We start from the raw sequence: 25471 nt of genomic DNA, 5'->3' as shown, positions 1-25471 counted from the left end.
CTTATCTTTCTGATCTATGGAAAAGGGATAATTATGATCAAACAAGAATTAGAGAATATTACAACCAGCAAATTGAATGATTTTGACTATATTAAGTTAAAAAGGTTTTGCACTAATGAAATCAATTTTGCCAAAATTAGAAGAAAAACAGCAAACTAGGAAACAATTTTCACAATTAGGAGTTCCTATAAAGGTCTCATTTCTAAAATATATAGAGAATTGCTTCAAATTTATAAGGTCACAAGTCATTCCACAATTGGTAAATGGTCAAAGGATAGGAAAAGACAGTTTTCAAATGAAATTAAAGATATATATACATATATATATATATATATATATATATATATACATTCATAAGAAAAAATGCTTCAAATCTCTATTGATTAGAGAAATGCAAATTAAAACAACAATGAGGCATCATCTCACGCTTATTAGATTATCCCAGATGAGAAAAAAGGGAAGATGATCAATGCTGAAGAAGTTGTGGATTAGGACATTGATGCATTGTTGCTGGAGTTGTGAAAGGGTACAACCTTTCTGAAGGAAACTAAGGAACTACGCCCAAAGAGCAATAAAATTGTTCTTACCCTTTGACCAAACAATTCCAATTCAAGGTCCACATCTGGAAGAAATTGTAAAAAATGGGCAAAGTCCTACATGTTCCAAAATATTCATAGCAAGCCTTTTTGTAGTGGCGAAGAACTGGAAATTGAGGGGATGTCCATTGATTGGGATATGGATAAACAAGTTATGGTACATGAATAATATGGAATATTATAGTTCCACAAGAAACCATAAATGGTCAGACTCTAGAGAAGCATGGAATGACTTACAGGATCTGATGCAAAGCAAAAGGAGTAGAGCCAAGAGAATAATGGGCACATCAACAACACTATGAGATGAACAAACTTGATGGAAGCAGCTCCTCTCCACAGTCCAGAGAGTTAAGACAACTGTATTAGACTGGTAATGATCTATATTATCCCCTACCAGAGGAAGAAAAACAAAAGAAAACAAAACACACAGAAAAAAAAACACCCCTACCAAGTCTGATGAACACTTTAAAAAATTATCTCTTAGGGGCGGCTAGGTGGTGCAGTGGATAAAGCACCAGCCCTGGAGTCAGGAGTGCCTGGGTTCAAATCCGGTCTCAGACACTTAATAATTACCTAGCTGTGTGGCCTTGGGCAAGAGGATCAGGGACATCCTACCACCAGAAGAGTAAGTGTAGAGCTGAAAATCAATGTCCCTGTAACACAGGGTACAAGAAGAAAAGATCTGTCCTAGTGCTTAGAGAGAGAATGGGCTACAAAAACTGGAGATACACGAGGAGTGAAAGTTTTAGGAGTTGGATTGACCCAACAAGTATTCAGATTTTTATTTTCTGATTAAATAGGACCACAATTTCTTCTGTAACTGGAATGTCTATAGCAGTGACAAAAATTGGGCTTGGTTTGTTTCTGATCCTTTCATGGGTGATGTAGAAGATAATAGTATCCAGAGATATTCTGGCCAATTTAGGAGCCAATGCCTTGGCCTGAGAAAAATTCCCTATACCAATCCCCTTGACATATTCCCAACCTTCCTCCTCTTTTCAATTCACATTTTTGAGTTCTGAATAGACAAAGCAACAATTTCTTCTAAAGGCTCCTCTGACTTTTGAATCTGGACATAATATAGTTAACAAAGCCCATAAGAGGAGGAGTTCTATTTTTCCATTTCACCAGGCCTGGAGCCACTCTCAAACAATGGTGAATAATCCTTCTATTTTTCAGTCTACATGCATTTCTTTGGCATATACGAGACATAGCTGCCAGGCCCTGTGCTTGGAGGTCTGCTCTAGGAGTGGATTTGTAAAGATGGAGCTATTTCAGCTGACCTGCTCCACAGTAGAAATTGCTGGCAAGAAATGGGATCATGTTCACAGGGTCAATAACCTTTATTGTCCTGGAAATTCAGGGGCATTCAGATGTCTTTTTAGGAGGAGTCCAAGTAGCACAGAAGTTCAGATGATATGTAGAGAAGAGGAAGGTGTATGTAAAACCAAAGCAAACAAATGACAGTGCAGATGGAAGTTTAGAACTTCCACCAGATAGAATGCTATCATTGAGCCAACTCTACTTATTCTGATGTCTGTGGATGACTGGTAAACGTTCTGTGAAGTAATAAAAGGAGGTCATGGCAAAGGTTAAAAGAGCAAATCTCTGATGTTACATTATGGTGGAAACAGCATCAGAAGTTGGATCTATAGGAATGTCATTGATCCTCCACATGATGCCAGATCAAATTTGGTGCTGCCCAGATCTGATCATTCTGGAGTCACAAAAGTCTTACAACATGACATCTTTGGAGGCACGACTCAAGAAAAATGTCTACAATGAACAAGAAACAGTTTTTCTTGACCAAAGACAGGTATGGATGTCACTATGAAATATGAGATTACACATGGTGTGTGCAGAGGAAAAGAATTACCAGCTGGCCTCACAAATTTGGAGATTAGGGCCAGCAAATATTTATGGCTTGTCTGACTTTTTTTTCTCTCTTGAAAGAAAGCAAGAATACGGGTCACATGTCTGTGGTAAATGACCACTTCCTTGACAATGTATGCACAAGCTTATCTAATTAGTCAGCAGACAGCTTTTTATGGCTGCTACATTATTTTGGGAGATGCATTTCTCAATATATGTGTTTTCCACCTGTTTCCTTTCAAACCTGTGCAGACATTTTAAAATTATTATGATCAGACATGTGGACTGTAGTCAATATTAGAAATGTAGAATAATGCTTTACTCAGGGCACCCACATTTGCAACATTTCAGTCACATCCTTGTAAACATATGACAACAAATTGTGACCTCTTACAGTCAGTTAGACTGAGAAGATATTCAGTGGAGCAAAGCTGTAATTTTCCTGGCCCATGGTTTCAACTCCACCCTGAATAACATCACTGGTTTTGCACCCAAACTCCCCAACGTTTGGGCAGCAGAAACATGTACTTGCTGATGTTGGAATTTCATTAGATAAAGACTCTAGAAATGACCCCAGCCCCTCAGCACACCTCTCTCTTGAGAGAAAAGTAAAGGATGCTTACTACCTCTCTCAACTGCAACCCATAGAAACCCAAAAGAACAGTACTAGGATGATCAAATCTGCTGGACAAGGTCATTTGTTCTACTGGGCAAACTTGGTGTTGATGGTGGGACACAAGGAAGCATACTTAGAAGTGGAGAGACTGGGCAATATCCATTTGCAAAGTAGTCTGAGAGACAGTTGGGGGGGGGGGGTCCTTCAAAGATTATTCAGTTATTTCTATCACTGATTACCAACAGGTGAGATTCCCTGCTGAGTCAATTGAGTAATGAGCATTCAGCTCAATGGAGTCTGTCCCATAGACAGAATAAACATTAATTTTCTATTGTATGACAGACACTGTGCTAAATGATTTACAAAGGTGCTCACATTGATCTTATATCACAAGACTATTTGACAGTCATGCCAGAAATGTCTGAGTAGAGACAGACATTTCCCATAAACAACACTGGACATACTCTCCCACAAGACCTCATAAAACTAATAAGGCATCCTTGGTCCTCTACAAGTTCAGGACCAGGAAGTCAGGACTTTAGTTCTCATGAGGTCTAGTATCAGCCAATTCCAAGAAGTAACACTGGTATAGGACAGACCAAAGGAGAGCAAGGTTTGCCTACCCAGTTACCTAATTACCTGAAAATATCCCAGGTGAAAGTAGAGAATCAGTTGTCCAGGTGCCCAGACAGAAATGTTGATGCTCACAAAGAATTGGGTGTCTTGGATGAATTTATACTTTTTCATTGATCCCTTCCAAATAAAGTTGACACTGTGAGAGTGATTCTAAGGGAGTAATTGGCTCCTGAAACTAAGGTGGGGGAGATAGAAGAACTCTCATGAAATAAGGGATGCTCATCTTGGCTCTACAGTTATACCTGAATTTCCCATCTTCCTCCTCTACAGTGTCCATCCCCAACAGAATCCAACAGTTTGACACAAAAACTGCTAAATAGGGTTAATGGGGCAGCTAGGTGCAGTGGATAGAGTACTAGCCCTGGAGTCAGGAGGACCTGAGTTCAAATCTGACATCAGGTACTTAGCAATTACCTAACTGTGTGACCTTGGGCAAGTCACTTAACCTCATTGCCTTGCAAAAACCAAATAAATAAATAAATAGGGTTAATGCCTACAAATTTAGGTTAGAAAGAGAAGAATCTAGATGGGGAAACTATGAATCACAGAGAAGTCTAGGGGGTAGCCATACTCAGCTCAAATCTGGGTCCCTATGGACCTGGGAGTGAGAACAGTGTCAAAATTTTTCTTTTCTTTTATGCTGTATACCTTGGCCAGAGCCAAGGACTTGGTTTCATTTCCTTTTAAGACAGAGGGAGAGAAAATCAATAGTACCTTCCAATGGGTCTTGTGGGCTTCTTCCTCTCACATATCACTCACTATAAGCTACAGGGAGTCATTGCACTGTATCCAGAGACATTCATTGGTGTTGAGTCAGTAGCTGCAGCTGTGTTTGCTAGAGTGCTGGGAGATCTTGTGAATCAAAAAAACAGGCCCAATTCTGAGTGGTATCCATACTCAGCAGAATTTTTGATTTCCCTCCTTATACAGAACAAAACTACTACTCCATGACTACTCTGGTATGAGGTTTAAATTGGCTCCTGACAAGATCAGGCTAAGAGAGAAGGTTTGGAAAATACATCTAGAAACACAAGCCTCAGATGCTCTCAGGGGATGCCAGGGAGCATGGTGATTTTTACTCCTTCCTTGTCTCCAGAGCTTAGAGTAATACCTAAGCTGGCCCATTCTTCCATTATTCACCCCTTATCTCAAAAACTAGCCAATGGGACTCAAAAGACCCCCCACAAGATGCCTTTTCAGATTTCCTGGCCTCTTTCCTAATCATGACTTCAGAATTCGTTTCTATTCTCTGAGATCCTTCACACACCCTCACCCAAATCTCGAAGACCTCACTAGGCTCAGACACATGGTATGGAACCATACTCCTTTGCTAGAGCTGTAGTTACCAGGATCCTAGGCCCTCACAGAGAGGAAGGGAAAGTCAATTAAAGTGCTCGTTGGGTTCTGAGTTGAAGGGATCAAAGGACCTGGAATAAGATATTGTGAAGAGCAAGGGAGCTTGGAATGCACCCAAGAATTCACTATCCAGAAAAAAAATGGAGCCTTCTCTTCCAGGGGAAAAGATGTACAATTTACAAAATAAGAGACTTTCAACTTTCCCTGATGCAAAGACCAGAGTTAAATAGGAAATTTGTATTTCAAACAGGAGACTCAAGATATACATGAAAAGGTAAAAGAGGGAAATGGAAAAAAAAACTTATCCAATAAGATGAAACTGGCTATATCCCCACCTGGGAGAAATATTCTCATAACTTTTGAGAATTGTAATTTTATTAGGAAGAATATACTTAGCCAGAAGTAATGGACACTCATGACTTTTCCGTGACTTTGATAGAATGATTTAAAAACAATTTGTGCTTGGGGGGGGGGGGTAGTAAAGAGATGGGAGGGTGGATGGAACTCCAGTTAATGCAACTCCAGTTAATATACTAAAGTTAATATACTAAAGTTAATATACTAAATACTAATATACTAAAGATGTCTGAAAACGAACATAACGTGCCAGACCCATGGAGTTCCTTTGTGTAGAGCACTGGGGTGCAGAACATCTCTGGAGGATTGTGTTCATTCCTTGTCATTGTTTGATATTCATTTTAATAACTTTTGGTGGTTCTTTCCATAAAGATTACTGAAATGTGCATATGTGTATGTGTGTGTTGGTTCAACTGATTTTACCCTGAATTCTATTCAGAAAATATTCCTGGGCCTCTCCCAGTTCAGTTTATGCATCATTATGTCATAGCAATAAACTGTAATATTTCATGTATCAAAATTTCTTAATACATTTTCCAATCTATAGTCATCTGCACTGTTTCAAGTTCTTTGTTTAAACAAAATATGTTGCTGCAAATGATGTAGTACATTTAAGATCTGCTCTTTTCCCCAATGCCCCCTTTGATGAATAAATCGAATTTCTATATGATCTAGCACATCTGAGGCAAAGATTATCTACATTTGGTTGTATTAATTGCATGAACCCAAGTTGCATTTCAAAATGGTTGCATACACAACTGTAATAACAATTCAACAGTGTCCCTAGATTCCTACAGTCCCCCTAATAATCAATGTTCTATCAGTTTTTTCCTCTTGTTTTGGGGTTATTTGTTTTAGAAAAAATTTTCCCAAAATGAGGTTTTAAAATTTTAGGGAAGTTAGAAAGAGTAAACATAAATAGAGGGTCCAAGGATGATTTCCTGTCATGGATGATTTTAAGAAAAGAAGGGACAAGAAAGAGGTTGTAGTGGAGTAAATTAGCTTACACCAAAAAGCCTTTTACAGAGAAAGGGGAAGTCAAGGCTTGGGAACCAGGTTTGAATCTCATCTTCACTGGAATTCATTGCTCACACAGGAGGGTAACACACACCTATTGTTTCCCTTGACCATTCATTTGATTTTTTCACAAGTAATAATCTGAATATCCCCTTGCAGAAAAGTGTGGTTTTCACTCTACCCTTCTTTTAACTCTCTGTTTTTCTGGGATGGAAGATTTTCATCATTTTTTGTGACTATGTGTAATCTAGGAAACTCTTCTCAAAATCATAGTTTAAAATTATAAAATAAAAAAACACAGAATTAAAAAGGAAGCCAAGTATGCTAATATAAGATCAGCAAAATTGAAACAAAAAGTTCATTAAGAAAATTCACTTCTGGGGTGGCTAGGTGGTGTAGTGGATAAAGCACTGGCCCTGAAGTCTGCAGTACCTTGGTTCAAATCCAGTCTCAGACACTTAATAATTACCTAGCTGTGTGGCCTTGGGCAAGCCACTTAACCCCTTTGCCTTGCAAAAACCTAAAAAAAAAAATCACTTCCTCTAGACTCTGCTCCTATGAATACATATTCTTGCTAATGGCATCAAAGTTTCTAGAATATTTTAACCCTAGTCTAGGGGACTAAGCATTCTCTTCTGTAGTTTTTCCTTTCTTATCATACCATGCCATCTTCCCTTTGTATCTAGGGCGCCATACTAATCTTTTGGGGGGACTGTGCCCCACTGTCCCCTGTTATTCTCTGCACAAGGTCCTATCCTTAGCATCCACCCCTCACCCAAAATGTGGTGGGGATATGGAAGTCTCTTCTCTCTGTCTGATCCTGAGTCATGACATATTGGTTGGTTGATTCTTGTCTTTCATGATCAAAGAAGACCAAAATGACATCACTATATTTGAGACAAATTACAGTGTGCCCAACTGACTGATCAGACCAATATGAGCTCTTAAGGCTATACCGCAGGTCAGGCACAAATAGTTCATGAGGGTACTCTAAACTTATAGTTACCACATTTCCTCTGAGCTATTTCAATTCTGCCTTCCTCATATAGTGCAACACACTCACTGATGAGGGCATGTCACATTGGGCAGTCTTGTGCCAGTATCTCCGATGCTGTATAATCAGTTCTAAGGCCCTTTGATGAGACCTTCAAGGAGTTTTAGTATCCCGTCTTCTGACCCCCTTGTGAGCACTTGCCCTGTGGGAGTTTTCCATAATTCTTTTTTTTTAAGCATGTGCCTGGCATTCTAAAAATGTGTCCAGTCATGGAGGATGTATTCCCTGTAGTAATGTTGGAATGCTAGGCAATTGAGGTCATGAAAGGACCTCAGGATCAGGTATCTTCTCCTGTCAGATAATTTTCAGAAGTTCATTAATAATGTGCATCAATCATATGGCAGCATGCTTGCCCGGAGTCTGGATAGTGGACAATGCTCTCAAGATTTCCCAGTTACCAATGGAGGAAAATAAAGATGTGTACTTTCTCCCATATTTTTCAGAGAAACTTGTTGTACCAAATGGTTTTTCCAGTTTCCTATTTCCTTTCTAACCTTGTTCACATTGTATTTCTCTTTAATTTAGTCTAATTGAAATCATCATTCCTACCATAATGCATTCTATCTCTTGTTTGGTCATTAATTCTTTCCTTATTTACAAATCAGAAAAGAAAAAAAATAGTTCATGCTCTCTTGACTTACTTATGCTGTCACCATTTATGTCTAAATCATTTATCCATTTTAATTTTATCTCAATATAAAAAGTGAAATACTATTCCACTAAATTTCAATCAGACCACTTTTCTATATTCCCAGCAATATTTGCCAGTGAGTTCTTGCCCCAGCTCTGGAATCTTTGGGCTTATCAAACACTAACTCTATATGATTTTTTCCTAATGTGCATTGTTTACATAATCTTTTCCACTGAACTACTACTTTCTTTCTTTCTTTTTTTTTAGGTTTTTGCAAGGCAATGGGATTAAGTGGCTTGCCCAAGGCCACACAACTAGATAATTATTAAGTGTCTGAGACCAGATTTGAACCCAGGTACTCCTGACTCCAGGGCCGGTGCTTTATCCACTATGCCACCTAGCCACCCCACTATGCCACCTAGCCACCCTCTACTACTTTATTTCTTAACCAGTACTAGATTGTTTTGATGACTATTGATATGTAATATAGCTCTGGTCCTCACAAGCCACCTTCCTTTATTTTTTTATTAACTCCATTGATATTCTTGAACTTTTGTTCTTTCAGATGAATTAGATCAATGTTTAGATGGATATATAGATGAATGGATAGATTTATGCATAGATAAATGGATAGATGGATAGATAGATGGATAAATGGATACACATATAGATAGACAGAAATATAGATAGATGATGGCTAGAAAGACAAATAGTTACATATGTACATAGGTAGATAGATAAATCGGTAGGTAGGTAATTTGATTGGTATGGCACTGAATTTGTAAACTATTCTAGGTTGAATTCTAACTTTTTATTATGTTGACTTAGTCTACTCATGAACAATTGATATTTGTCTATTTGTTTACATGTGACTTTAAATGTGTAGGAAGTGTTTTATAATTTTGTCCATATTGTTCCTGAGTTTATCTTGGCAAGTAGCTATTTCTAGTTATTTAAACGGCTTTCTCTTCCTATCTGTTGCTTCTAAAATTCATCGGTAAAAACTAGAAATGTAAATGGTATATGCCCTACAAATTTGCTGAAGTTGCTTATTATTTCAAGTGGTTTTTTTAATTGATTATCTGGAATTCTCTAAGTATACTAACATATCAGATTCAAAGAGTGAGAGCTTGGTTTCCTCATTGTTCTAATTTCTTCAATATCTTTTATTCTGTCATGCTGTAGCTAGAATTTCTAAAACAATATTAAATAATAGTGATGATAATGATCATTTTTGCTTTATTGCAAACTTACATAAAAGATTTCAAGTTTAAAATTATTCAGAAAATAATGCTTTAAATGTTTATTTCTTTGTTTGTCGATGCTGTTACTTAGGCATTATAGTCTGATTCTTTGTGACCAAAATGGTGTGTTTTGACATTTCCTTTTCCAGGGTCCCCATTTTATATTTGACTGAACTGAAGCAAACAGATGCTAATGGACTTGTCCAGGGTCATATAGCTAGTAAATGCCTGAAATGGCTTTAGGCTCAGCACTCATCCACTATGTCTCCTATCTACATTCATTTAGATGGATACTCTTTATCATTTTAAGGAAAGTATCTTCGATTCCGATACTTACTGGTGTTTTTAATGATTATGAGTATTGTATCTTATCAAAAGATTTTTCTGTATCTAATGGAATTTTCTAATGATTTCTCCCTGGTTTTGTTTCTGGTATTTTTTTCTAATATTATACTAATCCTAAATTTCTTTCTTCTATAGCTATATCTAGTTTAAGTATCATTAACATATTTGCGTTGTAAAAGGAATTCATTAGTTCTCTTTCTTTGCCTGTTTTTCCAAAAAGTTATTAGAGCATGGTTGAGTGTTTGGTAGAATTCCCTTGTATCCATTTGCTCCAGTGGACAATTTTCTTAGGGAGCTCTTGTTATATTTCTTTTCTAAGACAGACTTGCGTAGTCTATTTTCTCGTCTGTTTAAACTAAATAATTAATAATAAATTAATATAAATATTAAAATAATATTTATTTATTTAAAATATAATTGTTTTTTGTTCTTCCAAATCCAAATCATTTATCTTCACTTTTCAAGGATTCTGACTAATTATTTATAGTTATAAAATTCCTCTGTAATGCTGCTTTGACTGCATCCACAAATTTTGGTATGTAGTTTCACTGTTCCATTTCATTTTAAAGAAATTATTGAGATAATTTAATTTTTGACCCACTCCTCCATTAAAATTACATTATTTAGTTTCCAAATAATGTCAATCTAATTTTCACAGCTTCTGATCAAATCCAACTTTTTAGTATTTGGATCTGAAAAGTTTGAATTTAGCATTTCTGATTTTCTATGCTTGGTTGTAAGGTATTTTTGCCCTGCTATGTGGTCAATTTCTCTGAAGATTTGATGTAAAAATGAAATAAACTTTATTGCTTTCTATTCCCACTGCGTTTTTTTCCAGAGGTATATAATATTTAATTATATAATAGAATTCCTAAAATTCTATTCATCTCCTTAACTTCTATCTTATATTATGATTAGTTTTATCAAATTTGTAGATTAGAAAATAAAGATTCCCCTATGAGTATAATTTCACTGTGTATTTGCTCTTCTAATTAATTTGCCATTGTCTTTAAGCCTTTGAATACTATGCTATTTTGTGCATATATGATTGAAACTGATGTAACCTCATTGAATAAATGCTTGTTGGTTCATTAAATGACTGATTCCCTGTTTTATCTCCCCAAAAAGTCATTATTATATTTTTTAAGTTATGGAATAAAAGAAGCATAACCACAAAAAGAGCATAAGATAAAAAAAATGAACATGAATCTAAAATTCTACTATGTAAAACTTATTCCTTTAAATAAGGAGTGGTGACATCTGGATATTTATAACAACATTTGCCTGCCATATTTGTTAAACATTTAATTAATTCACCCCTAAAAAGCTCCTAGATTTATTGAATTCCTACTTCCACCTATGGTTGTCTGATAGCACAGAAACTTTATTGTGGATTTATAACATCACTAAATAAATTTTTAGGCAAGGAAAATGACTTTCTTAATTCCAAGATTTACTAGTTTGACTTAACTTTCTTAGTAGTTACAAAAAAATCAAAGAAATATTACAATATGATATTTGAGTGAATAATGGAAAACAAAGGTATTCCAAAATCCTGGGTGGAGGAGACATGAAAAAAAATCAGAAAGAAAGTTAGAATATTTGGTGACAGTGATTGCATTGAATCATTCCTAAAAAGAAGACAAGTGAGCAGGGCATTCAGTATACAAATTCACTAAAGAAAGAGAAAGGTAAATTTATTCAAATAGTAATCAAAAGAATTAAAGCTAAAAGGTTAATTGTGACAAGGGCTAGACAAGCACATGAACAGGGGATCTCTGTGCTTGTATTTTTTTTTAATGTATGTTATGGGAATGACAATTTGAAGACTAAAAGTCCATGAAGTTTAAAGTATATAAGAAATAAAAGGTGCATTGGAAAAATGCATTGGAAAAATTCTTGAAGAGAAAATATTTAAAAAGTTATGTTTTAGAAACAAATACTTCATCTCCCTATCAGTAACTGTGTGTGATCAGATAAATCAGAATATAGAATAAAGACTTGAGATTTTAGGAAAATAAATTATTATTTAGCAAAATCTTTAAAAAGTCATTTTCCTTGCCATAAAATTTATTCAGTAATATTATAATTTAGAAACAAAGTTTCTGTGTTTCCTACTGAACTAATTGGGGCATTTCTTCTCATTCAACTGTGTTCTGTGTAGTCTCTTAATCTATATTTTGTAATTTACTTCAAATTTTCTGTAAGATTTCTTGGGGTATGAAATTGTGTTTTCTTTTTCAGGATATTTTCCAGATGACCTATAACCTCTTGATTTTTTTCCAGAAACCCAATCTCTCAACTAAGAGTTCTTATGTTGCAAAGTTATTTTTATCCTCTTTTTTAATAGAACATTTCTTTCATTTTCTTTCTGCTTATTTTTGCATTCTAATTCTTCCATGGTTTTTTCCAGACATTCTATTGCTCTGTGATATGTACAATGCCTCAGTTCTTTTAAGTGTTAATAAATTCTTTTTTTGTAAAAAGAATTCATAATATATGGTACCACACATGCTAAGTTTTTAATAAATATTTTAATTCAATCAATGAATTTTGGAAATGCATATTGAAGACAGCATTGATCGAATTAAATAAACATTTATTAAGTGTCCACTATACACCAGGCACAGTGATAAGAACTGAGGGTGCAACTAATAAGAAGCACATTTTCCTTGTCCTTAAGGACTTTAGAATAAACCTTTCCCTAATCTGTGCATGCTACAACTTCCTATAAGTTAGGGGGTGAGAATTAGGAGGCTCAGGTGGACATCTAAGGTGGAAAGAAACCCTTAAAAGGGCTTGGCAGTCCTTACACCAGAAGTGCATGTTTTCCTTGAACACACCCTCCATCCCATCCAGGACTAGGGTGCCTTTAAAAAAGGTGGACTGGACATAAGAGCTCACTAGGGGTAGGTGTGCCTACTGTATGCCAGATACTATCTTAAGGACTTCACAAAGATGATGACATTTATGCTATATCATAGGCCCACCTGCCAGTCACACAGAATCTGTCTGAGCAAGAGAGTGACTCAGAAACAAATATTTAACATGATCAGCATTGGTTCTATCCTACCCTATGAAATGGCTTAAGTCTTCTACAAATTCTGGTCCAAGAAGGGCTTTAGTCCTCAGGAGGCCTATAAATCAGCCAATCCCATGAACTAGCTATGGTACAGAGCATGCGGGTCAGCAAGTTACAGGAGAACAAGGTGACTAAATTACCTTAAAATATCCCAAGTGAAATTGGAGCATCAGTAATCCATGTAGTCAGATGGTAATATCAATGCTCATTAATGCACAGGGTACCTTGTATGAAATTATATTTTCATTGATGTGTATTAGTTGCTCCACACTTTTAGAAATGTGTTCTGTCTTGAACATCTTTTTGTATTAATTTGAACTGATTTTTGTATTAATACAAGTGCATTTATTTGATAGCTCGATAACCATGCTAAAGCTGTTGTTAGCCAATTGGCCCATTTTTCATAGACCGCTGGTGGTATGATTTTATGACCTAGGATGGCAAGAACAAGAATCAGGAGGAGATAGTTGCCCCTAACGGGTAGACTAAGAATAAAGAGAAGTCCTATGGAAAATGGGGCTGAAGAAAGCTTTGAGAGTCAGATCAGGTGAGAAATGAGAAGTATCCTGCTAGAGGATCTTCATCTAGGAAGAGATAGGGGTCTTCTTCATTTTTGTTGTCCACACAGCGAACATTCCCATTATCTCTCTTCATGCTCTGCCCAATTTTTTAAAATCATAGTCTCCAAGGTTACTAATAGAGTCGCATTAGGAAATTCCCCATATGCCTAAACCAGAGGAGTTGAGAATGAGCATAAACATGTGGCAACAATAGCAGAGGTGATAGAGAGACAGAGGGAGACAGAGTCAGAGACAGAGAAACAAAAACAAAACAGAGACAGAGATAGAGACAGAGACAAAAAAGTCAGAGAAAGATGGAGAGAGAGAGAGAGAGAGAGAGAGAGAGAGAGAGAGAGAGAGAGAGAGAGCTTGGAAAGGATTGGAGAACACTGACTTATTGAATATTGAATATTGAACACTTTGGTGGGTGGAGTGCATGCCCTACCTTTTCTGATGATCAGTAGAAAGAACTGGAGATGTTTAACCTGAAGAGCACAAGACTTCCATCAGATATGTAATGCTTACATTAGTACAATGATAAAAGACTCAAGTAAATTTTTTTTTCCCAGAGCTCACCAGGTGATTATGAAGTTTGAACTTTGATTCCTGGGACAGTGTCTTCTAGAGCACATCAGTCAGGAAGAAGCACCAACAGTAATTTTACACTTTTGCTAAAGTTATGAAGAAGATGAAAGAAATGATGCCCTAACTTCAAAGTACCAGCTCTTCTCTTCTTCACTTTGGGTACTTGAGATACAGACTTGGAGCATTTTCATAGATGAGGAACCAATGTCATTTTTCTACCTTGAAAATAAATGAGTGTAAGTAGGTGAACCTTCAGAATAGTTCAAGCAAACTGCGGTTCCTGTCTCTTGCCTGTTGAAGGGAGTCTGGCTCAATGTTAGTTATCTGCAATAAACTGGGGAACAATTTCATTTTCCATTGGAAGATCAAAGATCTTAGAAGAACACGATAAATTGGAGGAATATATGATAAAGTTGTGGTAATGATTGTGACAGATACTAATGTGCTATCAAAATGAAAAACAAAGTCTCAAACAACATGGGAATCCTTTCATGAATGGATGCAGAGTGAAGAAAACTGGGTTAAACATTTTAAACAATGAAAAAAATACAAAATTAAAAATTTCAAGTTCTTGTAAAAACTGATGAAGAGTCAAATGAACAGAAGTAATTAATACCATGACAAGATCACATTATGAAAATATCTTTGTAAGCTTTCAGAACTCTGATTAACAAAGTGACCATCCAAATTCCATAAGTATTGATGATGAAACCTGGTATCCACTTCCTAATATAGAGAAGAAAAATGTAGAGGCAGATAGATATGTAGATACATAGATATAGATATAAACAAATAAACACATATACAAATATATATATATAATATATATATTATATATATATATATACAAATATAGGTGGTGATGATGAATTTTTTCTTCCATCCTTGAAGAAAATCATGACATTATGGAGGTGATGCCATGACAAGCACATGAGATGAATTTGAGTAAAAGGATGTCCTCCTAAGCCACAAGTCTTTCTTCTCCAGAGTCCAGTGGCCCTATATGAATCACTTGTAGATGAAGCCACTGTATTGTATATTTTGTTTAATCATTTGACTATTTTACATGTGAGTTGTCACAGAGAGACAGTAATCTATCAATAAATAACCATTTATTAAGTTTCTATCATGCTGCTTAGTAAGTGCCATGATAAACCACTATGATTTTCGACCAACATACCAAATATGGGAGTTTATCCTGAGTAACAATTCATAGAAATGCAAGAAACTAAGGAAAAGTCCTAGATTGTCCTTTAGACAATTGAGAAATGACTTTACCAACTAGGATAAGTTAAAATCATAAAATGATATTGCATTATATGAAAATGGAAATGAAATGATACCAAAAAATCCTGACTAATATGAACTGATGGAGTGGGAAATGTGAAGCAAGAGGAACCAGGAGAATTATACAAGGATAACAATATCATAAACAAAAGTAACTTTGAAAATCTCAAGAACTCGGAACAATGCAATCAGTAATCTGACCTTCAGTAGACCTCTTAGGAAGCTTGGTAGCCAAGTCTTAGCTGAGAAATAATGAAGAGACACTTTTGGACAGGAATACTATGTCGATTCATTTGCTTTTAGTTTATTTTGTAAAATATCTTTTTTTTAATTGGGGGAGGATAGTTGGAGTAGAGGTAATGCTGACATTAATAGTTAAAATGCCTCCAAAAAAGGAGGGCATTTATTCATTCTTTTGAAAAACTGAGAAGAGAATACAAGAAAGTTCGAAAGAAAGAATACAGAGCAGGGAAATTTTGCAACTATCCTATGGCAGATAGACTGTATGTAGATAGGCCAACATACATATATTAATTTTTAAAGGACAATAAAATGTAAATAAAAATTCTATGACCTGCACAATCCTATTTTTGTGTTCTGTTGTATACTTGGAAATTCTGTTGTTTTGCTGTGTAGTTGTGTGTATAAGTTCAAAATAATTTGAAAATTACACTGAAATTTGCATTAATCCCATCATCCAAAACAAAGAAGAAAGCACAACTATAAACAAGAAAAGCTACAGAGTGAACAGTAGGAAAGTATTTGCAAGAATATGAGCTCCCAGATAATTCTCACCAATCTGCCTATCTCTTCATAATAGCAAGGATAGATCGAGGACACTTTTACTCATCTGTCCCCCTTCATGTCTTGGAGCCTCCTTGAATTCTCCATTTAGCCTATATTCCAAGAGCCTGGTCTTTTGTATGAGCCATTAGTGCACATACATCCTTTTTTCTTGTCTCCTGAAATTTTCCCCCCTGAAGATCTCCTTATATTATTTTTTAACCTTTCCATCTTTAATCACTTAAAGAAATTTTAACTTATTGAAGAAAAGAAACATTTTCATAATATAGTATAATAAAAAATATGACTGCACAAGAAACTCACTGGTTCCCATAGGCTGAGTGTTCATCTCTAGGCAGAAAGTCCTCCATCCAGTTAGACACTAATCAGTCTCATGGCCCTCTCAAAATATATTGTCTCAAAGGTCTCTCAAACTCATAAAGACCAGGCACTCCAACTATCAGTCAAACATTTATTAAATGTCTAGTCCATGCTAGACATTGGGCTAGCCCTTGGGAGGCAAAGACACAAAATGCAATGCTCTGTCATCTCGTTCTCTCATATTTGCAAGGGGAAGATAATATACTAATGATGTGGATTGATTCAAGAATCCACAGGTTCATTTTCAAGCCATGTAGATATATATTAATTAGCACCTCAAGTACTAATGTCTTTAATAAAAAGTTGGTTGGGGAATGGAATTAAACCACATGAACACGAAAATCCAAAGAGCTCCTGCACCAAGAGTGTGAAAGGAGCCATAAGACGCAAGAAGATTTAGGGGCAGCTAGGTGGTGCAGTGGATAGAACCCCGGCCCTGAAGTCAGGAGGACCTGAGTCCAAATCAAGCCACACCTAGCTGTGTGGCCTTGGGCAAGTCACTTAACCCCACTGACTTGCAAAAACCTAAAAAAAAAAAAAGGATGCAAGAAGACTTGAAAAGCCATGGGGGAGGTTATGAAGGACTTTGAATGATAGATTTCAGATTTAATCCTAGAGATTAAAAGGATTTTATTAACCAGGGGGTCTGTCATAGTCATACTTGTACCTTAGAAACATTAATTTGATGACTGAGTGGCCAATGAAATGGATGGGAGAGACTGGTTGTAGGAGATGACTGTTAGGGTTCAGATGTATGGAGAGTCTCAGGAAAGTAGTTGGTGTTTGGAGAGAAGAGGATATATATATATATGTGTATATATATATATATATATATATATATGTATATATATATATATATATATATATATATGAAACATTATGGAGGTAGAAAAGACAGGAATTGGTCCCAGACTGGATTCATGGAGTGAGGCTGAAGGGTGAGAGGTGGTGTGATAATGTAAAGAGCCACTGTGGCTTTCCCTTCTTTTAATATTCTTCAATTTCACTGTCTCCCTCTCTATGAACTACCACTCTGTGAATTATTTTTAGCCCTGGCACACAATAGTCTTCAAACACAATGCCTCTGTGGTGGCTGTACTCCATGTTTGGAAGGGTATCCTTCCTCCAATCTATTTCTTAGCTTGCCCTTAAAACTCATCTCCAAACCAGTCTAGTTCAGAAGTCTTTCTTGGTCCCCACAACTTTTAGTGAGATGATTATTCCCCCTTCTTCTCTATGGATATCTTATAAATTTCTCATCATTGGAGGTAGATGAATTTGGTTGCACAAATGGGAAAGTTGTACTAGAAAACATATTACCAAGGCATAAGGCACAGGGGAGAAGATGGAAGAAAAGAGAAAGGGATAAAATTCCTTGAAATAGGTGACCAAATCAGTTTCCAGAAACAGTGGCATAGAATGAGGGCTCTGGGTGTTCCTTCATGGAGTTAGATTTCCTATTATTCAAGGTTTGTAGGTTCAACTGAGCATAACACAGTACTTGGGATTCTTCAGCAATGGAAACCTAAAGAAGAAAAACAAGAGTGAGTGACTTTGCAGGAGTTTTTAATCTATCTTTATATCATTAAAACTGTGACAGGCTCTCCAATGAAAACCAAGGTTGACTTCTCATTTGCATTTCTTTAATTATAGTAAATGTACTCCATAGTATTGTAAAGGAAATGAATGATATTGAGCACAGTGATTTCAATATTTAACAAAGCACCCCAATAAATTAATGTATAACCAATTCAGAATTCCAGCATTGGCTGACAAGAAGAAAACAAATAATTCATTAAAAGTGGTTCAAATCTGGGCCAAGAACCTGTTGGGAAAGGATAAGATTAAGGCTCTTCCATTTGGAGAATAGGATGAGGGTAACTCACCAATGGTTGCCTTGATCTCTTCTTGACCATTTCAATACCTAAAAAGAAGGGAAACTTTTATTATTCTCCCAGTTCCCAGGGCCAGGTCTCCCCTCCATAATCTCCTCCCCCTGATTCATTATTATATCCCCTTCCTGCCCAAATAACTTATTAATGTCATCCTCTCTAGGGGCATCAGGGTGATGAGACAGGCAGGTATTCCAGGGAAGAAAACAAGAAAGATACCTGTGGAAGGGAGAGAAGAAGGAAATAGGTCAGGGGGATGGAATTCACCCTGGGAGGATCTATGAGCATTGTCTCATCTAACTCTGTTCAGTGGGGAGAGTTCAGAGATACATGAGAAATAAGCAACAGAGGACTATGGGAAGAGTGATTGAGTCTCCTTACCTACTATGGCTTTCTCCTTGTAAAGACCCTATTGAGAGAGACATTGGGAAGAAAAGAAAAAGTTGAGGGAAGATCTCAAGGAGAAAATGGATGCCCCAGTCCTTCCCCACACCTATTTCTTAAGAGATGAAGTCTTTGAGTCTCTCTCTCACCCTTAGAAATGCATCCTTGGCGGAGGCATACCAGCAGGAGAAGACAGAGGAGGAGGAGGAAGGAAACACAGCTGAGGATGACAATGAGGGTGATACTGAGAACTGATCCTGTGGTGGAGACAGAAGAATCTTCATAAATTAGTTTTTTGAGGAGACCCTTATATTGCCCCTGTATTTTCTCCTCTTACCTCCCTGCAGAGCCAGGATTGGCATCAAACAGTTTGGCACAAATGTTGCCCAGAATTGGCTTATCCTTTACACTGAGGTTCAGAAAACCCGAAACCAAGATAGAAATACGTGTGTAAAAGGAGAGCAAAGAGAGAAGCCTCCTGTCCCAACTCACACCATTGGTCTCTATGAGCTAAGAATTGAGGACAGTGTCAAAGTCTCCATTGTCTCCTCTCCCATGTCTCTTGGCAAGAACCAAGAGCTTGTTTTCATTTCCTTGGAGGGATGATGAAGGGAGTGGTCATCAGCACCCTCTATTGGATTTTATTAACTTCTCTCCCTCACCTCTGACAATAATCTGCAGGGGGTCACTGTGCTGTGTCCAGAGACTTCCATTGTTGCTGAATTGGTAGCTACAGATGTAATTTCCAGAGTCCTGGGGGGTCACATGAGTCAGGAAGAACTGGGCTCCATCTTGAATTGTATCCATGCTCCTCAGGTTTTTTTCCATCTCCCTCCTTATATAGAAGAAATCTAATAGCCCAGGAAGGTCCCTGGCAAAGGAGGGTGACATCAGCCCCTGAAGCCATCTCTGAACCAGGCCAGCTTAAGAGAGATGGTCTGGGTAATGCATCTGAAAATATAATAGAATCAGAAATCTTCAAAAGTCTCTCCACAGTAGTAATGAGGGGCACAGAAATAGGGGCCAAGACACCCCAAAAAACTCCCTGACCAAAACCTCTCACTTCCTCCAACTCTTTTTGTCCTTCCTTATCCCAAGTATCCTTCCCTGAAGAGGCATGGAGCTAAATCTTAGATTTTTTCTCTGACCATGCAGAAACAGAGAATTTTTTCTTGTTTCTATCGCTGTTGCCTGAGCTTGGCCAACATCTGAACTGGTTCAACCTTTCACTTTTATTCTCCCCTTCTTAAAGAATGACCAGCCCTTCTTCCAACATCTAGCTCATGATGGTCAAAACAGCCCAAAACAACATACCCTCCCAGATTTCCTGGAATTCCTCTCAGGTTTCAGTCCCTAGACTCTACTTTAGACATTGAGGACTTGGACACTGCCTCACCTGTCACCCAGATCTCTAGGGTATTACTGGTTTCAGATACGAGGTGTTGAACCATCCTTCCATGGTAGACACAACTGTAGTTCCCAGCATCCTGGGACCTCACAGAGAAGAAGGGAAATTCAGCAAAGGTCCCTGCTGGGCTTTGGCTCTGCAGGGGCAGAGGAGACCCCACCTTTAGCAGAGAGAATGTCACATCACTGAAGGATGTCTGAGGGGGAAGCCGGCACCGGAGAGTTACATGAATCCCAGGTTCCACCAAAAGCCCTGGGAGGGCTATGAGGGAAGGCCTGGGCAGAGACCCTGTAAGCACAAGAACAAGGGGCTGAGAGTCAGGACACCTGGGTAGAGGCATGTTTTGACTGCGTGTATGTATGACTTTGATCTAATCATTGGTCCTGACTGAGTCTCAGATTGTTTGTTCAGTTGTTTTTCAGTCATGTGCACTCATCTTGGCCCCATTTGCTTTTCAGGCATACTGGGAGCATTTGACATTTTCTGTCCCAGCTCATTTTACAAGGAGAAGATACTGAGGTAAATATGGACAAATGAGTTGTTCAAGGTCAAATAGCTAGGAAGTGTCTGAGATATGATTTAAATATAAAACTGAGTCTTCCTGACTCTGGGCCTTAGACTGTTTGCTGTGGCCTTCCCTGGCTGTTCATGAACCTCAGTTCTCTCCTCTTTGGTTTGGACCAGAAGATCACTCTTAATTTTTTAACTATAGCTACCTGAAATCTAAGAAGAATTTCACATTTAATCCAGTCTCTGTTCTCATGAATCCTATGACTCCAAGGAGGGAAGATCATGGCCTCTCACTTTTCTTCCGGGCTCAGCCTAAACTGGAGATCATATTATGATCTAGGAGAAGGCTCAATCCCATTTCCAGGCTCTGTTACTCACTTGTTGTGTGACCCTGAACAAGACCATTCTAGGCCTCTCTGCTCATTGGTAAGGGTAATATAGGGTGTGGCCCCAAGAACTCCAAGAAACCTATCAGTTCTGGAGCTCTTTGACTCTTCTCCTTTTGCCCAACTCAGGTCCCACCACCACCTTTCTTCCACATGTTCTATATCACATTGGATATGCCCCATGTCATCTAATACCCCAGAATCCTAACAGATCCCAGAGGAGAGCTGATGATATAGAACCATAATTTATCTCTCTGAGACCCCTTTCGGGGTAGAGAGCAGAAGGTCAAAATCTGAGTTATTCTGAAATCCCAAGATCCCCCTCACCTGGCACCACCAGGTCGAGGATATCACTCGGCTCTGATTCTCCACCAGAACTTCTTTCCCTGTAGGCACAGCTGTAGCTCCCAGTGTCCTCAGGTCTCACAGATGGGAGGAGGAAGCCAGTCCAGGGATCTGCTGAGGTCTGGTGCTCTAAGGGTTGCTGGGTCTCTGCCTTCCTTAGAATGAAAGTCACCTCTTCAAAGGGAGACTGCTTGGGCCTTGAGCACCAGAGAGTGATGTTGGCTCCTTGGGATATCATCAGGCCAGATTGGGCCCAGAGAGAGGGCTTGGGGAGTTTTCCTGGGGTGAAGAGGCACCAGAAGTTAAAGTCAAAAGTCATTTATAACTCCCTGCTTAAGGTCTAATTGAGAGGGCAAGTTTGCAAGGATTGGGCCTCTCTGCTCACTTTATTGTTTGGGACTTGCATTGGACTGGGAACGCCCCTACCATCCGGGGTCAAAATCTGAATCCATACAGGACAGGAGAGGTATCAGGGTCTCCTCCAGTCTCCCCAAACCTATCCCTGCAGAATTCTCGCCATAACTCTGTGAACGCTACTTGGGGGATGGAATTGGGGGCATTGGGAGTTCCCATCTCCAGATACCATTCACAGTCAGATGTACAATCAGACTAGGATGTGAACCTCTGTGGGGAGCTGTCTTCTTGTAGTAAATACATCTGTAACCCCCAGTGTCCTCAGCCCTCACAGACAAAAATGAGAAAACAGCCTTCGTCCCTCCAGGGCTCTTTGTCTCCAAGGGCTCCAGGTTCGTGGCCTCCAAGAGGGCAAAGTTATATTCCTGGAGGGGGACCTGGGATGAGATTTGGCATGAGATGGTCACTGTTGACCCTGGAGTCATTTCATAACCAGGAGAGATTCCAGCAGTGGGTTTGGGGAGAAGTCCTGTGAAAGAAGGAAGAAAAGTAGGGACCTGAGATCTCTATCCCCCATCCCTCACATCATTCCCTAAAGCAGTTGAGAAGGGAAGTGGTGGCTGAGGCTCACTGTATAGGCCCCTTTGCTCAGTAATGACTGAGCTTCTGGGTTACCCAGAGGAAGATAATCTGGGTCCAGGAAGACTCTGAAAGCTGAGTGTGATAGGAGGAGAAGGGCCAAGAGCAGAGCAAGTCACCTTGCCCCAGTGTGGCTCTTCTCACCTCCTCCAGGGGACCAGCTCTGCCCCTACAACCTGAACCTACTTAACCAAGGCTCTATCTTAATGCAGCCTCACTGGTTAATTCAGACTTTCCCCCTAATTTTTGAGGTTTACAAAGTTCTGTCCCCCGTATAACCCCCACATGCTAGTGGTTCTGACCCACTTCTGCTTCCCACCATTTTCCTCCACTGCCTACAGGTTACAGGTCCCTTTCCTGGGACCCTGACTATCCCTCCATCAAGCCAGAGAAAAGCTGTATGTATCCCTGGATGGGCCAGGTTGGGAGTGGAAAATGGGGGGCTCCCTCATAGCTTTTAGGAATCAGATTTTCTTAAGTTCTCCTGTTCTCTCTGATCTCCCTCCCATCACTGAGCCTCAAAAGTTTATGGTAGGTCCCATTCTGGCTGCCCTCAAGGAGCTAGCAGTCTCAGGAACCAATGGGGTCTGAGCACAAGTCACCCCATTAGATAATTCAGTCCATGAGTTTCATGTCATGGAAGAGGAAACTATGGTCACAGAAAGCATGGTCACGTGATCACAGACTTGTGGATAGTCACACAGTCAGGGCCTAAGGAGGCAGGTGTTCAAGCCCTGCCTCAGGCTCCCAGTCACCAGCTCCTTTTCCCTTCAGCAGGCCTTCCTACACAACAAACCCATAGAAGCCCCAATGCTAGAGAGGAGAAGGCAAACCCCTGAGAGGGCCAAGAGCCAGGATATAGTCACTTGGATCAATCAGGAGCTGGTCTTAGAACAGCCAGGATATGACTTTGGGCACAAGCAGGAAAGTTATGGATGAAAGTGGGAAGGGTATCACAGGCAGGGGAACTGTGAGAGCAAAGGTAAAGTGGTGGGACATGAAGGGAAGTAATGTCATCTGGCCAGGATGAAATGCAGAGAGAGCAAAAGAGAACAATGGGAGGCACAACAACAAATGGAAGGTTGGAAGAGACCTCTTGGATCTTAGCACCCATTTATCCAGATAGTTTTCTCAGGAAAAGGTATTTCACACTTGCCCCCCAGTTTGCTGTGTATCCTCTCAGGGGGAGCAGCCCAGCTCTCCTGGCGCAGTCACCAGGGATCCCTATTTTGGGAGTTAGTTAACAGCTTCAACCCTGACTCTCAAATTAAGAACCAAGTGATCTGCTCAAGTCACCTTCCCTCCTATCCAGGTCTCAGTTACCCCATCTGTAAAAGTGAAATAATGGCACATGTGTCTCCTCCTCACAGTGCTTATTGAGGGGGAATATTTCAGAACACAAAATGTGAAATGCAGAACAAGGAGTTTCCAAAGTCTGAGGATGTGGGGTGGTAAGGGGGGGGCAGGCAATAAAACCTGCAGAATTGCCCCCCTTGAAGCTATCTCTCTAGAGAGGGATCTGGGGCTCAATTCTCAGGACTGTTATCTTTCCCACAAAGAGGGTTGTTCATCAGTAGCTCCTTACCTGTCACCACCAGGGTCAGGGGGTCACTGGGCTCTGACCAGAAGGACCCCTGTCCAGAGCGGCAGCTGTAACTCCTTGCATCTCGCATGTCGTCCACATTCTTGAATACAAACTCTGCCAGACCCCAGGATGCATTCCTCTCCTCTCTAATCTCTCCACCCATCCATAATTGGAATCTGTCAGTCCCCAAGTGGCCCTGACAGCTGAAGGTCACATCCATTCCCTTGGTGACCACAGGACTAGGCACAGCCCAGAGGGTGGGTCTGGGAAGGGTTTCTAGGGAGGAAAAAAAGGCAGATTCCTAGGGATTTCATTTTACCCCTTGTGTCTCCTTTACCACCTTTCCTGAAAGACCTCATGCATTCATTCCTCCATCCCCTATTTCCTCCCCTCCTTTTCTTGGGAGTAGTTGTGTGGATCAGTCTGGTACAAGGAAAGGAAAAAGAACAGAGGGATCTTGGGGGAGGGGGGCAGGACTCACCCAATTGTTTCCCGATCACCCAGTTCAGACAGAGCCCTGTAAGAGAACCTTAGGTTACAGATGACCCCTCATCTAGCTCATGCTAACCCCTCACCAGCTCTCACCATCACCCGTCATCTTCTAAATCACTTTAGAATAAATATGAAGAAAGAACCCTTGGAGCAGATCCTGGAGTCTTGCTCCCTCTCTTCCTTAGTCTTCTCTGTCATTCAGTCACTCAAGAGTCTTGTCACATTGTCCCTTCTCCACTAGTGACCTTGAAGACTCACCAATGGAGATCAGGAAAGTGACTGTGTGAAACATGGTGGGTCTTTCAGCTCTGCCCTGGACTGCCTGGCCTCAACTGTGCAGAAGGGGAAAGGTAGGCAGACTAGACCCTGGCCAGGATGTGGTGGCCAACCCGGTTGTCTTACACCCCTAAACTCAGGCCCCACAATTTCTGCTCTCATAATGATGAAAGAAGGACCCTGATCCTTCAAGGTTGAGCTCTGAGGAGATCAGGGTATCTTAAGGGTGATAAAATCTGTCAAGGTCCAGGACGCTACATGGATATCTGGTATTGAGGCCACTGAAGGGCATGAGGACTCAAAATACCAAGACTCTCATGGAAATGAGTGGAGTCCCCATGAAACCCCTAGTCTGAGAGGGCCAAGACAAGGTTTAAAGATTTGATTCCCTGACCTCAGAAGACTATGCCTCAGACCCTAAATTTCATTGTCTTTTGAGCACATGGTCCATGAGTGATATTCCCTGCTGCTTGGTCTCATCTTCTACTGGCTTGGAAGTTAATGAGATGAATCACAATGGCCAGAATTTCTATAGCATTCTATAGTATTTTAGAAATATTTTCTAATTTGATCTTCACAGCATCATGACAATTGATCCAATATTATCCCATTTTTCAGATGAGAAAACTGATGGTTAACTTCCCTGCCCAGACTATCACAACTATTCAGTTTCTAAGACCAGATTTAAAGGCAGGTCTTCTTGACTCCAAATTAGTTGAAATCATAAATCAGGCACCAGAATTTGTTGTAGACTGGGGACATCTGAGCTCCAGGTATTAAAATGCCTCAGATTATGCA

At 39.3% G+C, this 25471-nt stretch overlaps 2 protein-coding genes across 2 annotated transcripts in view; both read right to left on the bottom strand.

Moving 5' to 3' along the window:
- LOC141509174 (uncharacterized) overlaps positions 1–25471 on the bottom strand; it is a 1085709-nt gene that overhangs the window by 603748 nt on the left and 456490 nt on the right. The window lies entirely within an intron of this gene.
- LOC141510269 (immunoglobulin superfamily member 1-like) lies at positions 21399–24194 on the bottom strand. Its single transcript, XM_074220246.1, has 4 exons — positions 23906–24194; positions 21911–22210; positions 21500–21606; positions 21399–21404 (listed from the first exon to the last, which is right to left on the bottom strand). Exons 1-4 carry the CDS (start codon positions 24123–24125, stop codon positions 21399–21401), a joined length of 633 nt encoding a protein of 210 aa, XP_074076347.1. The 5' UTR covers positions 24126–24194.

Source organism: Macrotis lagotis, chromosome 1 (genome assembly GCF_037893015.1).
Source record: "Macrotis lagotis isolate mMagLag1 chromosome 1, bilby.v1.9.chrom.fasta, whole genome shotgun sequence".
Taxonomy (NCBI): Eukaryota; Metazoa; Chordata; class Mammalia; order Peramelemorphia; family Peramelidae; genus Macrotis; species Macrotis lagotis.
The sequence above is the reverse complement of the archived record's forward strand: the minus strand, read 5'-3'. Positions and strand labels throughout refer to the sequence as shown.

What these genes read in the sequence shown, in the direction of transcription:
- LOC141510269 (XM_074220246.1), bottom strand. Translation starts at nt 24,125, where the DNA reads ATGGATGTGACCTTCAGCTGTCAGGGCCACTTGGGGACTGACAGATTC. An exon ending in CCTGACCCTGGTGGTGACAG is followed by an intron (nt 22,211 to 23,905) that starts GTAAGGAGCTAC and finishes CTTCTTTCACAG; the next exon opens with GACTTCTCCCCAAACCCACT. An exon ending in TGTACATCTGACTGTGAATG is followed by an intron (nt 21,607 to 21,910) that starts GTATCTGGAGAT and finishes TCTTCACCCCAG; the next exon opens with GAAAACTCCCCAAGCCCTCT.